We start from the raw sequence: 19376 nt of genomic DNA on the forward strand, positions 1-19376 counted from the left end.
CAGGCCAGTGACCGAGCAACCAAACGTCCCTACCAGCTCCCTCCGCAGGACAATGTGTTTTTCACAAGCGGCCTGGCTACTACAAATGATAGCTCAACAAAGTGGCCCATCATTTGGACATTTATAGCAACAGACACGCATTGTAGACGATATCCACGCATTGTCTTTGAAACTACAGCGCCTCCTCCGATCAGCGGGAGAGGCCCTTGCAGGTGCCGCGCCTTCAACCCGCAGCAAATAAATAAATAACAGGCGCGCGAGCGCTCGGCAGTCGCTTAGACCGGCGATTACGATTCGCTCATTTATATTCCGTAGTGCGCATAAGGGTGTCGAGGGCGAGCGATTGTACGCCGCGGCACCACGTGACGACCCGGAGACGCGCGTCCCATTGGTTGAAAGTAGCCTGGAGGGCTGCGTGCGGACTGGGATTTGTAAACCGTCCGCCCACTCCGCCCCCAGCCGGCACACCTGGACACGTGTTGCAGGTGACGAGTGGCGACGTGGACACGTGGACAGCACGCAGACACAGAGACACAGAGATACAGGGACACCACGCAGAGACACAGAGACACCACATAGACACAGAGACACAGGGACACCACGCAGAGACACGGGGACAGCACGCAGACACACAGAGACACAGACACCACAGACCCAGAGACACCACAGACACAGAGACACACAGAGACACAGGGACACCACGCAGAGACACAGAGACACCACAGAGACACCACAGAGACACAGACAGAGACACAGACACAGAGAGACACACAGAGACAGAGAGACACAGATACACGGGGACAGCACCCAGAGACACAGACACAGAGAGACACACAGAGAGACACACAGAGAGACACAGAGAGACACACAGAGAGACACAGAGACACACAGACACAGAGAGACACACAGACACACAGAGACACCACAGACACACAGAGACACCACAGACACAGAGAGACACCACAGACACAGAGACACACAGACACACACAGACACACCACAGAGACAGAGACACAGACACCATAGAGACACAGACACAGAGACACGGGGACAGCACGCAGACACAGAGACACAGACACCACATAGACACAGGGACACCACAGAGACACCACAGACATGGAGAGACCACAGAGACATGAACACAGAGACACAGGGTGATCACACAGACAGAGACACATAGGCACAGGGGCACCACATAGAGACACTTATACATAGAGACACCACAGAGACATGGACACAGACACCACAGAGTCATAGACATGGAGACACCACGGAAACATAGATACACCACAGAGACACATCGACACCATATAGACACAGACACAGGAACACCACATAGAAAGAGAGACAACACAGAGACACATAGACATAGAGACACCACAGAGACAACACAGAGTCACACATAGACACATAGACATAGATACACCACACAGACAACACAGACACAGAGACACATAGACACCACAGAGACACCACAGAGACACCACAGAGACACCACAGAGACACCACAGAGACACATCGACACAGAGACACCACAGAGACACCTCAGAGACACATCGACACAGAGACACCACAGAGACAACACAGACACAGAGACACCACAGAGACACCACAGAGACACCACAGAGACAACACAGAGACACATCGACACAGAGACACCACAGAGACAACACAGAGACAACACAGAGACACCACAGACACAGAGACACCACAGAGACAACGCAGAGACACCACAGAGACAACGCAGACACATCGACACAGAGACACCACAGAGACAACACAGACACATAGACAGAGACACCACAGAGACACCACAGAGACACATCGACACAGAGACACCACAGAGACAACACAGACACATAGACAGAGACACCACAGAGACACAGGGACACCACATAGACACAGAGACACCACAGAGACATGGACATGGAGACACCACGGAGACACAGCGACACATAGACACAGAGACACAGAGACACCACAGAGACACAGACACAGGAACACCACATAGACACAGAGACACAGAGACACCACAGAGACACAGACACAGACACAGGAACACCACATAGACACAGAGACACAGAGACACCACAGAGACACAGACACAGGAACACCACATAGACACAGAGACACAGAGACACCACAGAGACACATCGACACAGAGACAGACATATAGACACATAGACATAGATACACCACAGAGACACAGAGACACCACGGAGACACGGAGACACAGATACACCACATAGACACAGAGACATAGATACACCACAGAGATGGAGAGACCATATGGACACCATAGACAGAGACACAGAGACACCACATATACAACAGAGACACAGAGAGACGCCATGGAGACAGGGAGATACCACAGAGACATCACGGACGCACATAGACACACAGACATAGGGACACCACAGGGCAAGGCTGTAGCCATGAAGTCAACATATGGAGGGGGGGACCAAATCTTCCAGGATGTCTGGGGGTCCCAAACCAGAATAAGTATAACCCGTAAAAACAAAGTTTTTCACTATAAATCCTTTATATGCGTGGCAGCTAGAGTCCTCTCGTCCTCTGGCTTGAGATGGCTGCCACCTATGGGTCAGATGATTGCATGGCAGCATTAAGCAATTGGTGATTAAATATAATTTTTTTGTCCTAGAAAGTGTAAAATTTTGGGAAAAAATTTCCACGAACATTAATTGTCACGCACAACGAGTCTGTGTGGAAAATGTCAGCTCGATTGGATCGCGGGAAGTGTGTTAAAAAACGACCGAAAGATTTGCACGGTCGTAAGCAAGCAAGCAAGCGAACTTAATATAAAGGATCTAAAAGCGCCTTTGGTTCAGGCGTCGTCGTGAATTATTTTAATCTGAGAACAGAACAACGCTGCGCTGATGCTGTGCCGACATCTGATTTGCTTATTGTGTTGCGACTTTATTCCAGTAAAGGGCACTGCTTAGCCCAGCGATGCTTAAACCTTTACTGCAGCCTCGCTCCCCCGTTTGGTTGTCAGCCGTTAATGTATAATGGAAATGTATAATGTTAATGCATAACAACGTAGGTTCGATTTAAAGCTTTCGTGACTGCAGGGATTCATCTTCTTGGTTCTTTCGGTAAAGTCACGTAGCTTGGTGGTGTTCATTCATACGCAGTCTTTCCGGCAGACCTGTTCTTCACCTGAGGACGGCTGCTTGCGTTGTGGCCGAAACGTTGTGAGAATTGTATTTTATTATGTTTTATTTTTATTATTTTATTATTCCCAAGAAGTCGTTCATCCTTACTGATGTTGCTCATTGGTGTCTCGGCGTTTTTGACGATTGCAGCAATTTACGATTTGGCTACGTCTGCAGCGATCTATTCCAAACCCTTCAGGGCAACATCGACATGAACAATTATATCAGCCACCGTGTTTAGGGGTAACTGCAAAGTTCAACCCTTTAGCCAAAACCGATTTTAGGCCCGTCGGAAATTGGACTGTTACTCAGATTAATAACAACCTTGTCAACGTCCAACTTTGCAACGTGTTGATCTGGCGCCGACCTCGACGTGGCGACGGCTCTGAGGTCTCACATTAACATGCTAATTTCTCACATTAACATGTTAATTTCTCACATTAACATGCTAATTTCTCACATTAACATCACGCTAATTTCTCACATTCAGAATGCTAATTTCTCACATTAACATCATGATAATTTCTCACATTAACATGCTAATTTCTCACATTAACATCATGATAATTTCTCACATTCAGAATGCTAATTTCTCACATTAACATCATGATAATTTCGCACATTAACATGCTAATTTCTCACATCAAAATGCTAATTTCTCACATTAACATCATGCTAATTTATCACATTAACATGCTAACTTCTCACATTAACATCATGGTAATTTCTCACATTGACATGCTAATTTCTCACATTAACATGCTAATATCTCACGTTAAATAATGCAAATTTCACACATTAACATGCTAATTTCTCACATTTGCATGCTATTTTCTCATAGTAACATCATGCTAATTTCTCACATTAACATGCTAACTTCTCACATTAACATCATGGTAATTTCTCACATTGACATGCTAATTTCTCACATTAACATGCTAATATCTCACGTTAAATAATGCAAATTTCACACATTAACATGCTAATTTCTCACATTTGCATGCTATTTTCTCATAGTAACATCATGCTAATTTCTCACATTAACATGCTAACTTCTCACATTAACATCATGGTAATTTCTCACATTGACATGCTAATTTCTCACATTAACATGCTAATATCTCACGTTAAATAATGCAAATTTCGCACATTAACATGCTAATTTCTCACATTTGCATGCTATTTTCTCACAGTAACATCATGCTAATTTCTCACATTAACATGCTAACTTCTCACATTAACATCATGGTAATTTCTCACATTGACATGCAAATTTCGCACATTAACATGCTAATTTCTCACATTTGCATGCTATTTTCTCACAGTAACATCATGCTAATTTCTCACATAAACATGCTAATTTCTCACATTAAAATCATGCTAATTTCTCAAATTAACATGCTAACTTCTCACATTAACATGCTAATTTCTCACATTAACATCATGCTAATTTCTCACATAAACATGAATTCCTGCAGTCACGAAAGCTTTAAGTCAAGATTTATATACTACATACTACACACTGCACCACACTACTATACACTATGCTATACACTACTCTATACACGACTATACACTACTATACACTACACTATACACTACACTATTATACACTACACTACTAAACACTACGCTATACACTACACTATACACTACTATACGCTAGACACTACTATACACTTCGCTATACACTACACTATACACTACTATACACTACACTACTATACACTACACTACTATACACTACACTATTATACACTACACTACTAAACACTACGCTATACACTACACTATACACTACTATACGCTAGACACTACTATACACTTCGCTATACACTACACTATACACTACACTATACACTACTATACACTACACTACTATACACTTCGCTATACACTACACTATACACTACTATACACTACACTACTATACACTACACTATACACTACTATACACTTCGCTATACACTACACTATACACTACACTATACACTACTATACACTACACTACTATACACTTCGCTATACACTACACTATACACTACACTATACACTACTATACACTACACTACTATACACTACACTATACACTACTATACACTACACTACTATACACTACACTATACACTACTATACACTACACTATACACTACTATGCACTACACTATACACTACACTATACACTACTATACACTACACTACTATACACTACACTATACACTACTATACACTACACTACTATACACTACACTATACACTACTATACACTACACTACTATACACTACACTATACACTACTATACACTACTATACACTACACTACTATACACTACACTATACACTACTATACACTACACTACTATACACTACACTATACACTACCATACACTACACTACTAAAAACAATCTGTCCATGTCACGCAACCGCCAGGGGCTTGCGTGCACCCCAGGTTAAGAAGAATGAGAAGAGCCACCCGCGTAGGCAAAGCACCCTCTCGTCAGCGACTCTCGAGAAAGAACCCGAACCGTGTCGCTGCTGCTGTTGCTGTCGCTGCTGCTGCTGCTCCTGCTGCTGCTGCTACCGCTGCCTTGCTGCGCCGTCCTTCCTTCCTGCGATTGTCGCTCCGCTGTTGACGGATTTCCGTTGCCGCGCCAGACAGGAACGTGACGTTGAGGAGCCTCGTGCTGTGCCACAGCGTCGCCTGGAACGCCACCAAACGGAGCCGGAGATCTCACCAAAACCCAGCCGATCGCACCACACGGAGCCGAAGATCTCACCAGAACCCAGCCCACGGCTAAGCGACCAATGCGGCACACCTTCCGTTGAGCCGCAGTTGGCTCCGTACGGCGCGAAAGACAGAGGTTCAACTCTACGCGTGTTAACAACGCAGCTCGCCACAAGCCAAGGAAGCTGCCACAGCTGTCCACGGCTGTCCACGGCTGTCCACAGGCCTTGCCGCCCCCACGCCCGCAAAGAAACTTTCAAGACGTCTCCTGCCCCCCGTTAAACCTCGACCGCGGCTGGCGAGTGCGAGCGAGTCGCCGTGCGGGCGAGCGGGCGAGTCGATTTGTGAACATTTTGTGAGCGGGTGAATGGGTCGGGCGAGCGAGCGACTGAGGAAGTTAGCGAGTGCGTGAGCAGGTGAGTGAGCGACCAAGTGGGAGTTCACGAGCGAGCAAATCGAGAGAGTGCTTGAGAGAACATGCGAATGAATGAGTGAGTTGTCGACTGAGCGAACGAGCGAGTGTGTATGCGAGTGAGCAAGTGGGCGAGTGAGCACTCGAGCGAGTGTGTGAGTGTGCGAGCAAACAATCGACTGAGCGAGCGAGCGAGGAGCTCCGTCGCCACCGGTGAGGTCTTGCGTCCCGGCGGGAGCCGTGGTTGTTCGCGATGCCGCGTCGCGCCGCGTGGGCCGGGCTGCAGCTGCTGCTGCTGGTGGCGGCCGTGCCGCTGCAGACGCTCATCGTGCAGTGGAGCGGCAACAACGCCTTCCAGCGGCTGCACGCCATGCGCTGGTAACGCACCATGCACCACGCACCATGCACCACGCACCATGCACGCAACACGCACGCAGCACTCACCATGCACACAGCACTCACCACGCACCACGCACCACTCACCACGCACCACTCACCACGCATGCACCATGCACACAGCACTCACCATGCACACAGCACTCACCACGCACCATGCACGCAACACGCACGCAGCACTCACCATGCACACAGCACTCACCACGCACCACGCACCACTCACCACGCACGCACCATGCACACAGCACTCACCATGCACACAGCACTCACCACGCACCATGCACGCAACACGCACGCAGCACTCACCATGCACACAGCACTCACCACGCACCACTCACCACGCACACAGCACTCACCACGCACCACTCACCACGCACGCACCATGCACACAGCACTCACCACGCACCACGCACCACTCACGCACCATGCACACAGCACTCACCATGCACTCACCACACACCACGCACCACTCACCACGCATGCACCATGCACACAGCACTCGCTACGCATGTAACACGCATGCCGCACGCACCACGCGCGACCCACGACCCCCCCTGCCCCGATACCCGGGCACCACTCAACTCAAACTACAGACAGTCCCCGAGTTACGATGGTGTCCGACTTACGATATTTCGATCTTACGATGGCGATAGCGATACGAGAAATTTGTAACATTTTACATTTCGCGCGGCAGGCAAACGCAGCAGCGTACGAGGTGCGATGCTGTACGTTGGGACGCTGCCGGGATGTTACGCATCTCACGCCTTTCTATTAAATTGCAGTTCATAGAGGTAGGCTAAGAATTAAAAAAAAAAAAATTACTTTACATTTTATATAGTTGATACAGTACAGTACTGTAAATCGCTCTGTTTTGCTAAATTATCACCATTCTTTAAGACTCCTGGGTAGGCTAGGCCATCTTCGACTTACGATATTTTTGACTTACGATGGGGTCGTCGTAACGCATCTCCATCGTAAGTAGAGTTAATCTAACTACCTGTACATGGTGGTGTAGTGAGAGTCGTAAGTCGGGGACTATCTGTACATTATGGTGTAGTGAGAGTCGTAAGTCGAGGACTGTCCGTATTATTTTTTTATTTCACCGGCTGTAAGGCCTCACTTAGCTGTGTGCCTCTTTTTTCAGAAGCGACCTGGCAATCACAAACGATTGCTCAACAAAGTGGGCTCATCATCATCGTCATCACCATCATCGCGCGGACATTTTTAGCAGCAGTCAAATAATCCAAACGTTGATTCTAAAATGTGAAGGGAAAAAAACCCGGAGGACCCGGGGAGAGAGACACGCAAACTCCAAATATACAGCAGCAGGCGTCAGGGTTGGGATCGAACCCACGACATCCTGTGTACCAGGCGAGGTAGTTAACATCTCCTAGCCACCGTGATGATGATGAGAGAGAGAGACACGCAAACTCCACATACACAAAGCAGGCGTCAGGGTCGGGATGGAACCCACGACATCCTGTGTACCAGGCGAGGTAGTTAACATCTCCTAGCCACCGTGGCACAAACACTGCGGAGCTCTCGATGCATTCACCAAATCCTCCGTGTCATCCTCCGGCGTGGCGCGTCGCAGTGACGGGCAACTTCGGTCAGAATTGATAAACGGTGCTAACTCGCTAAACGCACGGTAGCCCACTAGCAAGGTAGTTCACTCGCAAGGTAGTTCACTCGCAAGGTAGTTTACTCGCAAGGTAGTTCACTAGCAAGGTAGCCCACTAGCAAGGTAGTTCACTAGCAAGGTAGTTCACTCGCAAGGTAGCCCACTAGCATGGTAGTTCACTCGCAAGGTAGCCCACTAGCAAGGTAGTTCACTCGCAAGGTAGCCCACTCGCAAGGTAGTTCACTCGCAAGGTAGTTCACTCGCAAGGTAGTTCACTAGCAAGGTAGCCCACTAGCAAGGTAGTTCACTAGCAAGGTAGCCCACTAGCAAGGTAGTTCACTAGCAAGGTAGCCCACTAGCAAGGTAGTTCACTAGCAAGGTAGCCCACTAGCAAGGTAGTTCACTCGCAAGGTAGCCCACTCGCAAGGTAGTTCACTCGCAAGGTAGTTCACTAGCAAGGTAGTTCACTCGCAAGGTAGTTCACTAGCAAGGTAGCCCACTAGCAAGGTAGTTCACTAGCAAGGTAGTTCACTCGCAAGGTAGTTCACTCGCAAGGTAGTTCACTAGCAAGGTAGCCCACTAGCAAGGTAGTTCACTAGCAAGGTAGTTCACTAGCAAGGTAGCCCACTAGCAAGGTAGTTCACTCGCAAGGTAGCCCACTCGCAAGGTAGTTCACTCGCAAGGTAGTTCACTAGCAAGGTAGTTCACTCGCAAGGTAGTTCACTCGCAAGGTAGCCCACTAGCAAGGTAGTTCACTCGCAAGGTAGTTCACTCGCAAGGTAGTTCACTCGCAAGGTAGTTCACTAGCAAGGTAGCCCACTAGCAAGGTAGTTCACTAGCAAGGTAGCCCACTAGCAAGGTAGTTCACTCGCAAGGTAGCCCACTCGCAAGGTAGTTCACTCGCAAGGTAGTTCACTAGCAAGGTAGTTCACTAGCAAGGTAGCCCACTAGCAAGGTAGTTCACTAGCAAGGTAGCCCACTAGCAAGGTAGTTCACTAGCAAGGTAGCCCACTAGCAAGGTAGTTCACTCGCAAGGTAGTTCACTCGCAAGGTAGTTCACTCGCAAGGTAGCCCACTAGCAAGGTAGTTCACTAGCAAGGTAGCCCACTAGCAAGGTAGCCCACTAGCAAGGTAGTTCACTCGCAAGGTAGTTCACTCGCAAGGTAGTTCACTAGCAAGGTAGCCCACTAGCAAGGTAGTTCACTACCAAGGTAGTTCACTAGCAAGGTAGCTCACCGTGGGGGGTGGTGAGGGTCTCTGCGTTGTCGCCTCGCCAGGCTCACGGAGGAGTTGGGGGGGCTGCAGCAGCGGCTGCTGAGACCGGTGCCGTGGCTGTCGTGGGCTCGCGGCTTGGTGCGGCAGGCACGGTGAGGGCCGCCACCCCACACCGCCACGCGCACACACACAGCCCCAGTGTTGATGACGACGATGATGATGATGGTGTCGGTGGTGTTGGTGGTGTCGGTGGTGATGATGGTGGTGATGATGGTGGTGTTGATGGTGGTGATGATGGTGGTGATGATGGTGGTGTTGATGGTGGTGATGATGGTGGTGATGATGGTGGTGTTGATGGTGGTGTTGATGGTGGTGTTGATGGTGGTGTTGATGGTGGTGTTGATGGTGGTGTTGATGGTGGTGATGATGGTGGTGATGATGGTGGTGATGATGGTGGTGATGATGGTGGTGTTGATGGTGGTGTTGATGGTGGTGTTGATGGTGGTGATGATGGTGGTGATGATGGTGGTGATGATGGTGGTGTTGATGGTGGTAATGATGGTGATGGTGTTGACGGTGGTGATGACGGTGGTGATGACGGTGGTGTTGATGGTGGTGATGATGGTGATGGTGTTGACGGTGGTGATGATGGTGGTGTTGATGGTGATGATGGTGGTGATGATGGTGGTGATGATGGTGGTGGTGATGGTGGTGGTGATGGTGGTGATGATGGTGGTGTTGATGGTGATGATGGTGGTGGCAGCACGGCGCTGGGTGAGGAGGAAGAGGAGGATGCGATGGGGGAGTGCGCTGCCTTGGAAGTTCTCCGGCTGGAGGAGATAGACGGACACTTTGCCAGTAAAACGCACGCGCACACACACACGCACATATACGTGCGCACACACACGCACACACGCACACACACACGCACATATACGTGCGCACACACACGCACACACGCGCACGCACATATACGTGCGCACACACACGCACACACGCACATATACGTGCGCAGACACACACGCGCACACGCGCACGCACATATACGTGCGCACGCACACACGCACACACACACACGCACATATACGTGCGCACACACACACGCACACACGCGCACGCACATATACGTGCGCACACACACGCACACACGCACACACACACGCACATATACGTGCGCACACACACACGCGCACACGCACGCACATATACGCACACAAAAGCACGCACGCATGCACACACACGTGCCTATGAGTGTGCACGCACTCGCATACAAAGCAATGAACCCCCGTGTAGCCTTAACAGACTGTAGGGGCAAGTGCTGTTAGCGAGCACCTATGGATGCCGGAACGGTACACGAGGGGGTGGGTGGCCAGCACCACGCCCGACCGCCTTTGTCTCCCCAGTGGCGATGTTTACACACCGCACCGGGTACTCATTTGAGGCCGAGTCGACCTAGGGGAGGCCCAGGACCGGTTCAGATAATCGTCACTGGTGGTGTTGGCCGTGAGCGGGAATCGAACTCGGGTCGCCGGGTTCGTAGCGCAGCGTAGCGCTAACCGCTACACCACCACTCCCCACGAGCCAACACACACGCACACACACACGTGTCCCCTCCCGTTTCTCATCTCCACGCTTCTCCGCATGTCTTTGCATGTCTCCGTGCATGCGTGATGCTGAGTGCATCTCCATGTGTCTCCGCGTGTCCTCCGCGTGTGTGCGTGTGTGTCCGCGTGCGTGCGTGTGTGTCCGCGTGTGTGCGTGTGTGTGTGCGTGACCCTCCGTGCCCCCCAGCCTCGGTGTCGGTGCGCTCCCCGCGCCCCCCCCGCGTCTCGTTCCGCGTGGGCCAGGTGATCCGGCACCGGCACGCCGGCTTCACCGGCGTCATCATCGGCTGGGACGCGCGCACACACGCACCCCACGACTGGATGCAGCGCTCACACCGTGGGGTCAGTCACGCACACGCACATACATACACACATACATACACACACATACACAACAACAACAACAACAACAACCGCCATTCGCCACTAAGTGGCGGTGACGTCACCACGACGCTTGTGCCAGGCCAAGTGCACCTTGAGGCCACGTGAAGTGTCGAACGCCCGCTAGCAGGAGGTCACGGGGCAGACCCAGCAGGTGCCACGGGTCGACTGACCGAGATGACCGAGATGACTGGCTGATGCACCACCTTTGCCCCCTACTGTACCAACTTGCTGTGCTTTAGCCACATACATACACACACACATACATACACATACATACACACACACATACACACACAGATACACACACAGATACACACACAGATACACACACAGATACACACACAGATACACACACACATACATGCACACACATACACATACACACATACATACACACGGATACACACACACATACACACAGATACATACACACACATACATACACACACATACATACACACATACACACACACACACATAGATACACACACATACACACACACACAAAGATACACACATACAAAGATAGACAAAGATCTCCCGTATAGCCTGTAACAGACTGTAGGGGCAAGTGCTGTTAGCGAGCACCTATGAAGGCCGGAACGGTACACGAAGGGGTGGGTGGCCAGCACCACGCCCGACCGCCTTTGTCTCCCCAGTGGCGATGTTTACACACCGCACCAGGTACTCATTTGAGGCTGAGTCGACCTAGGGGAGGCCCTGGACCGTTTCAGATAATCATCACTAGTTTTGGTCGTGAGTGGGAATCAAACTTGGGTCGTCGGGTTCGTAGCGCAGCGCGCTAACCGCTACACTACCGCTCCCCACACAGATACACAGTTACACACACACAGATACACACGCAGACACACAGTTACACACACACAGATACACGTGGTTACACACACACACAGATACACACGCAGACACACGGTTACACACACACAGATACACGTGGTTACACACACACACAGATACACACGCAGACACACAGTTACACACACACAGATACACGTGGTTACACACACACACAGATACACACGCAGACACACAGTTACACACACACAGATACACGTGGTTACACACACACACAGATACACACGCAGACACACGGTTACACACACACAGATACACACGCAGACACACGGTTACACACACACACACACACGTGGTCACACACACACACAGATACACACGCAGACACACGGTTACACACACACAGATACACGTGGTTACACACACACAGATACACACGCAGACACACGGTTACACACACACAGATACACGTGGTTACACACACACAGATACACACGCAGACACACAGTTACACACACACAGATACACGTGGTGACACACACACAGATACACACGCAGACACACAGTTACACACACACACACACGTGGTCACACATACACACAGATACACACGCAGACACACAGTTACACACACACACACACACGTGGTCACATACACACAGATACACACGCAGACACACGGTTACACACACACACACACACACGTGGTCACATACACACAGATACACATGCAGACACACGGTTACACACACACAGATACACGTGGATACACACACACACAGATACACACGCAGACACACAGTTACACACACACAGATACACACGCAGACACACAGTTACACACACACACACACGTGGTCACACACACACAGATACACACGCAGACACACAGTTACACACACACAGATACACACGCAGACACACGGTTACACACACACAGACACACGTGGTTACACACACACAGATACACACGCAGACACACGGTTACACACACACACACGTGGTCACACACACACAGATACACACGCAGACACACAGTTACACACACACACACATGGTGACACATACACACAGATACACACGCAGACACACAGTTACACACACACACACACACGTGGTGACACATACACACAGATACACACGCAGACACACGGTTACACACACACACACACACACGTGGATACACACACACACAGATACACACGCAGACACACGGTTACACACACACAGATACACGTGGTTACACACACACAGATACACACGCAGACACACAGTTACACACACACACACGTGGTGACACACACACAGATACACACGCAGACACACGGTTACACACACACACACACACGTGGTCACATACACACAGATACACACGCAGACACACAGTTACACACACACACACACACGTGGTGACACACACACAGATACACACGCAGACACACAGTTACACACACACACACACACGTGGTCACACATACACACAGATACACACGCAGACACACAGTTACACACACACACGTGGTCACACATACACACAGATACACACGCAGACACACGGTTACACACACACACACGTGGTCACACACACACACAGATACACACGCAGACACACAGTTACACACACACACGTGGTCACACATACACACAGATACACACGCAGACACACGGTTACACACACACAGATACACGTGGTTACACACACACAGATACACACGCAGACACACAGTTACACACACACACACGTGGTGACACACACACAGATACACACGCAGACACACAGTTACACACACACACACGTGGTGACACACACACAGATACACACGCAGACACACGGTTACACACACACACACACACGTGGTCACACATACACAGATACACACGCAGACACACAGTTACACACACACACACACACGTGGTCACACATACACACAGATACACACGCAGACACACAGTTACACACACACACACATGGTGACACATACACACAGATACACACGCAGACACACGGTTACACACACACACACACGTGGATACACACACACACAGATACACACGCAGACACACGGTTACACACACACAGATACACGTGGTTACACACACACAGATACACACGCAGACACACAGTTACACACACACACACGTGGTGACACACACACAGATACACACGCAGACACACGGTTACACACACACACACACACGTGGATACACATACACACAGATACACATGCAGACACACAGTTACACACACACACACACACGTGGTCACACATACACACAGATACACACGCAGACACACAGTTACACACACACACACACACGTGGTCACACATACACACAGATACACACGCAGACACACAGTTACACACACACACACGTGGTCACACATACACACAGATACACACGCAGACACACAGTTACACACACACACACACGTGGTCACACACACACAGATACACACGCAGACACACAGTTACACACACACACACACACGTGGTCACACACACACAGATACACACGCAGACACACAGTTACACACACACACACACACGTGGTCACACACACACAGATACACACGCAGACACACGGTTACACACACACACAGATACACGTGGTCACACACACACAGATACACACGCAGACACACGGTTACACACACACACACGTGGTCACACACACACAGATACACACGCAGACACACAGTTACACACACACAGATACACGTGGTCACACACACACAGATACACACGCAGACACACGGTTACACACACACACACACGTGGTGACACACACACAGATACACACGCAGACACACAGTTACACACACACACACACACGTGGTCACACACACACACAGATACACACGCAGACACACGGTTACACACACACACACACACGTGGTCACACACACACACAGATACACATGCAGACACACGGTTACACACACACACACACGTGGTCACACACACACAGATACACACGCAGACACACAGTTACACACACACACACACACGTGGTCACACATACACACAGATACACACGCAGACACACAGTTACACACACACACACACACGTGGTCACACATACACACAGATACACACGCAGACACACGGTTACACACACACACACACACACGTGGATACACACACACACAGATACACACGCAGACACACGGTTACACACACACACACACACGTGGTCACACATACACACAGATACACACGCAGACACACGGTTACACACACACACACACACGTGGTCACATACACACAGATACACACGCAGACACACGGTTACACACACACACACACACACGTGGTCACATACACACAGATACACACGCAGACACACAGTTACACACACACACGTGGTCACACACACACAGATACACACGCAGACACACAGTTACACACACACACACACGTGGGTACACACACACACAGATACACACGCAGACACACAGTTACACACACACACACGTGGTCACACACACACACAGATACACACGCAGACACACGGTTACACACACACACACACACGTGGTCACACACACACACAGATACACACGCAGACACACGGTTACACACACACACACACGTGGTCACACACACACAGATACACACGCAGACACACAGTTACACACACACACACACACGTGGTCACACATACACACAGATACACACGCAGACACACAGTTACACACACACACACACACGTGGTCACACATACACACAGATACACACGCAGACACACGGTTACACACACACACACACACACACGTGGATACACACACACACAGATACACACGCAGACACACGGTTACACACACACACACACACGTGGTCACACATACACACAGATACACACGCAGACACACAGTTACACACACACACGTGGTCACACATACACACAGATACACACGCAGACACACAGTTACACACACACACACACGTGGTCACACATACACACAGATACACACGCAGACACACGGTTACACACACACACACACACGTGGTCACATACACACAGATACACACGCAGACACACGGTTACACACACACACACACACGTGGTCACATACACACAGATACACACGCAGACACACAGTTACACACACACACGTGGTCACACACACACAGATACACACGCAGACACACAGTTACACACACACACACACGTGGGTACACACACACACAGATACACACGCAGACACACAGTTACACACACACACACGTGGTCACACACACACACAGATACACACGCAGACACACAGTTACACACACACGTGGTGACACACACACATGTACACACGTGGTGACACACACACATGTACACACGCACGCAGTGAGTGGCGCGTGCCGCCCCCCCCGTGTGTGCGTGAGTAGAAGGCGAGTCTCCGCGAGGCCCCCCACTACCGCGTGCTCGTGTCGGGGAGGAACGCCGTCACCTACGTGCCGCAGGACGACATCGCCGTCCTCAACGGGGTGCAGGTGAGCGCCACGACGGCGCCACGACGTCGCCACGACGTCGCCACGACGTCGCCACGACGACGTCACCACCACGACGACGTCACCACCACGACGACGACGTCACCACGACGACGTCACCACCACGACTACGTCACCACGACGTCACCACGACGACGTCACCACCACGACGACGTCACCACCACGACGACGTCACCACGACGACGTCACCACCACGACGACGTCACCACCACGACTACGTCACCACGACGACGTCACCACGACGACGTCACCACCACGACGACGTCACCACGACGACGTCACCACCACGACGACGTCACCACGACGACGTCACCACCACGACGACGTCACCACCACGACGTCACCACCACGACGTCACCACGACGTCACCTGCGTGACCCAGCGGGGCCGACCATCCTCCTTCCGTTAAGATGGGGGGGGGGGGTGGCGCCCCAATTGTGGGCCGGCGTGCCGTTCGCCGTTTCGCGCCTCCTGTGTTTGCTCCCTGCTGACGGTGACGCGCACCCGGCGTCTCTCCCCACACCCCCCCCACCCCCCCCACCCCCCGCACCCCCCACACCCCCCGCACCCCCCACACCCCCCGCACCCCCCACACCCCCAACTCCCCCCACGCCCCCCACGCCCCCCCATCACCCCCCCACTCCCCCCACACCCCCCGCACCGCCGTGCGTGGCGGCGTCAGGTCACCCACGAGGAGCTGGCCGTCTACTTCCGGGCGTTCGACGGCGCGCAGTACGTCGCGAGGCCCTGGCTGCGCGAACTCTACCCCCACGACTGATGGCGACGGCGGTGATGATGGCGGCGGTGACAACGACCGAGACGACGGCGGTGACACCAAACACCGTTGCTGTGGCGCGGTGAACCCGGAGCGGACCGGAGTTGCGTGCAGACGCATGGGATTTGTCCGTCGTGCTGGATAGATGTTAACTACCTCGCCCGGTATGCAGGTGGTCGTGGGTTCCATCCCGACCCCGACTCCTGCTGTATATTTTGAGTTTGCGTCTCTCTCACCGTGGTGGCCTGGATTTTTCTTCTACGGGTGCTCCGGTTCTTCTCTCCGCATTAGAATCGACCGACGTCACTCGTTGTAGAGTATTGGGCTGTCAATTCCCAACGTGACGACGACGAAGCCGCCAACTTCTTTGAGCCATCATTTGTGGTGGCCAGGTCGTTTTGCGAACAAGAGCCCTACAGTGGCGTGCGCTCTCCACACACGAGGTGGGGGGGGGGGGGGGGTCACGACGCTGGCGGATGCAGAAAGAATTCCGGTGCGGAAAAATGGGGTTCACGTTCCCGGTACGAGCGAACATTGGGGGTGGGGATAATGGGAAATGTTTAATAGCAATGGGTTCCAATAAATAATACATTGTAAAAAACGACATGGTTTGTGGTTTTTTAAATCCTTTATATTAAGTTCACTTGCTTGCTTGCGCGCTTACGACCGTGCAAATCTTTCGGTCGTTTTTTAACCCACTTCCCGTGATCCAATCGAGCGGACATTTTGCATACAGACTCGTTGTGCGAGACAATTAATGTTCGTGAACATTTTTTTCCATAACTTTACACTTTTTAGGAATTTTTGTTTAAATATTTAATTACCAATTGCTTAATGGTGGCAGGCAATCATATGACCCATAGGTGGCAGCCATCTCAAGCCAGAGGACGAGAGGACTCTAGCCGCCACGCATATAAAAGATTTATAGTGAAAAACTTTGTTTTTACGGGTTAATGTTTTACATTTCATTCGATTGACAGGTCGCTTCTGTTAAAAAAAGATCTTAGACGGTTCAAGCGAGTCCTCGCCTGTCCAAACGACCCAAACAAGCAAACAAACAGAAATGCGTCGAATGGTTGAATCGCCGTGATGCTCCGTGCGGCCGCGTTGACCCCTCGCCAGGCGGTCACCGGAATCATCCGGGAGGCGCAGCGACGGACGGCCTCCTTTGGTTTCACGCGAGTGAAGCGTGGGTATCGTTTGGCGGGCCCCTAGATCGCTCTACCGCCGCCACCACCACCACCGCCACAGCCCAACCACCGCCACCACCACCACCATCGCCACCATCGCCACCACCACCGCCACAGCCCAACCACCGCCACCACCGCCACAGCGCAACCACCGCCACCACCACCACCGCCACCGCCACAGCCGGCACTGCCGCCACCACCACCACCGCCGCCACCGCCGCCACAGCGCAACCACCGCCACCACCACCACCGCACCCCCCGTGCAGCCTGTAACAGAGACTTGGGGCAAAGTGCTGCTGGCAAGTAGTTTGCAGCGCCTACGAAGGCCGGCACGGCACGCGACGGGGGTGGGTGGTCAGCACGCCTTTGTCTCCCTACGAGTGGGTCGTCGCGTTTACACGCATCGCGCACCCAGCTTCTCGTTTGAGGACGAGTCGACCTAGGGGAGGCCCACGACCGGTTTAGATAATCGTCACTGGTGTTGGTCATGGAGCGGGAATCGAACTCGGGTCGCCAGGCTCGTAGCGCTAACCACTACACTACGAACAACAACTGC

The 19376-nt window shown here is 51.3% G+C and overlaps 1 protein-coding gene across 3 annotated transcripts; it reads left to right on the forward strand.

The window, feature by feature from the left end:
- The first annotated feature begins 377 nt into the window (after positions 1 to 377).
- Positions 378 to 18055, forward strand: FBXO21 (F-box protein 21). 3 transcript variants are annotated; one of them, XM_078880349.1, is made up of 7 exons: positions 378 to 485; positions 5833 to 6692; positions 9609 to 9698; positions 10310 to 10404; positions 11338 to 11492; positions 16733 to 16837; positions 17538 to 18055. In XM_078880349.1, exons 2-7 carry the CDS (start codon positions 6568 to 6570, stop codon positions 17631 to 17633), a joined length of 666 nt encoding a protein of 221 aa, XP_078736475.1. In that variant the 5' UTR covers positions 378 to 485; positions 5833 to 6567; the 3' UTR covers positions 17634 to 18055. The 3 variants fall into 3 exon arrangements, with proteins under 3 accessions (XP_078736475.1, XP_078736473.1, XP_078736474.1); XM_078880347.1 differs by having other exon boundaries at positions 11394 to 11492; XM_078880348.1 differs by having other exon boundaries at positions 5837 to 6692; positions 11394 to 11492.
- The last annotated feature ends 1321 nt before the right edge of the window (positions 18056 to 19376 follow it).

Source organism: Lampetra fluviatilis, chromosome 57 (assembly GCF_964198595.1).
Source record: "Lampetra fluviatilis chromosome 57, kcLamFluv1.1, whole genome shotgun sequence".
In the NCBI taxonomy this organism is placed as follows: Eukaryota; Metazoa; Chordata; class Hyperoartia; order Petromyzontiformes; family Petromyzontidae; genus Lampetra; species Lampetra fluviatilis.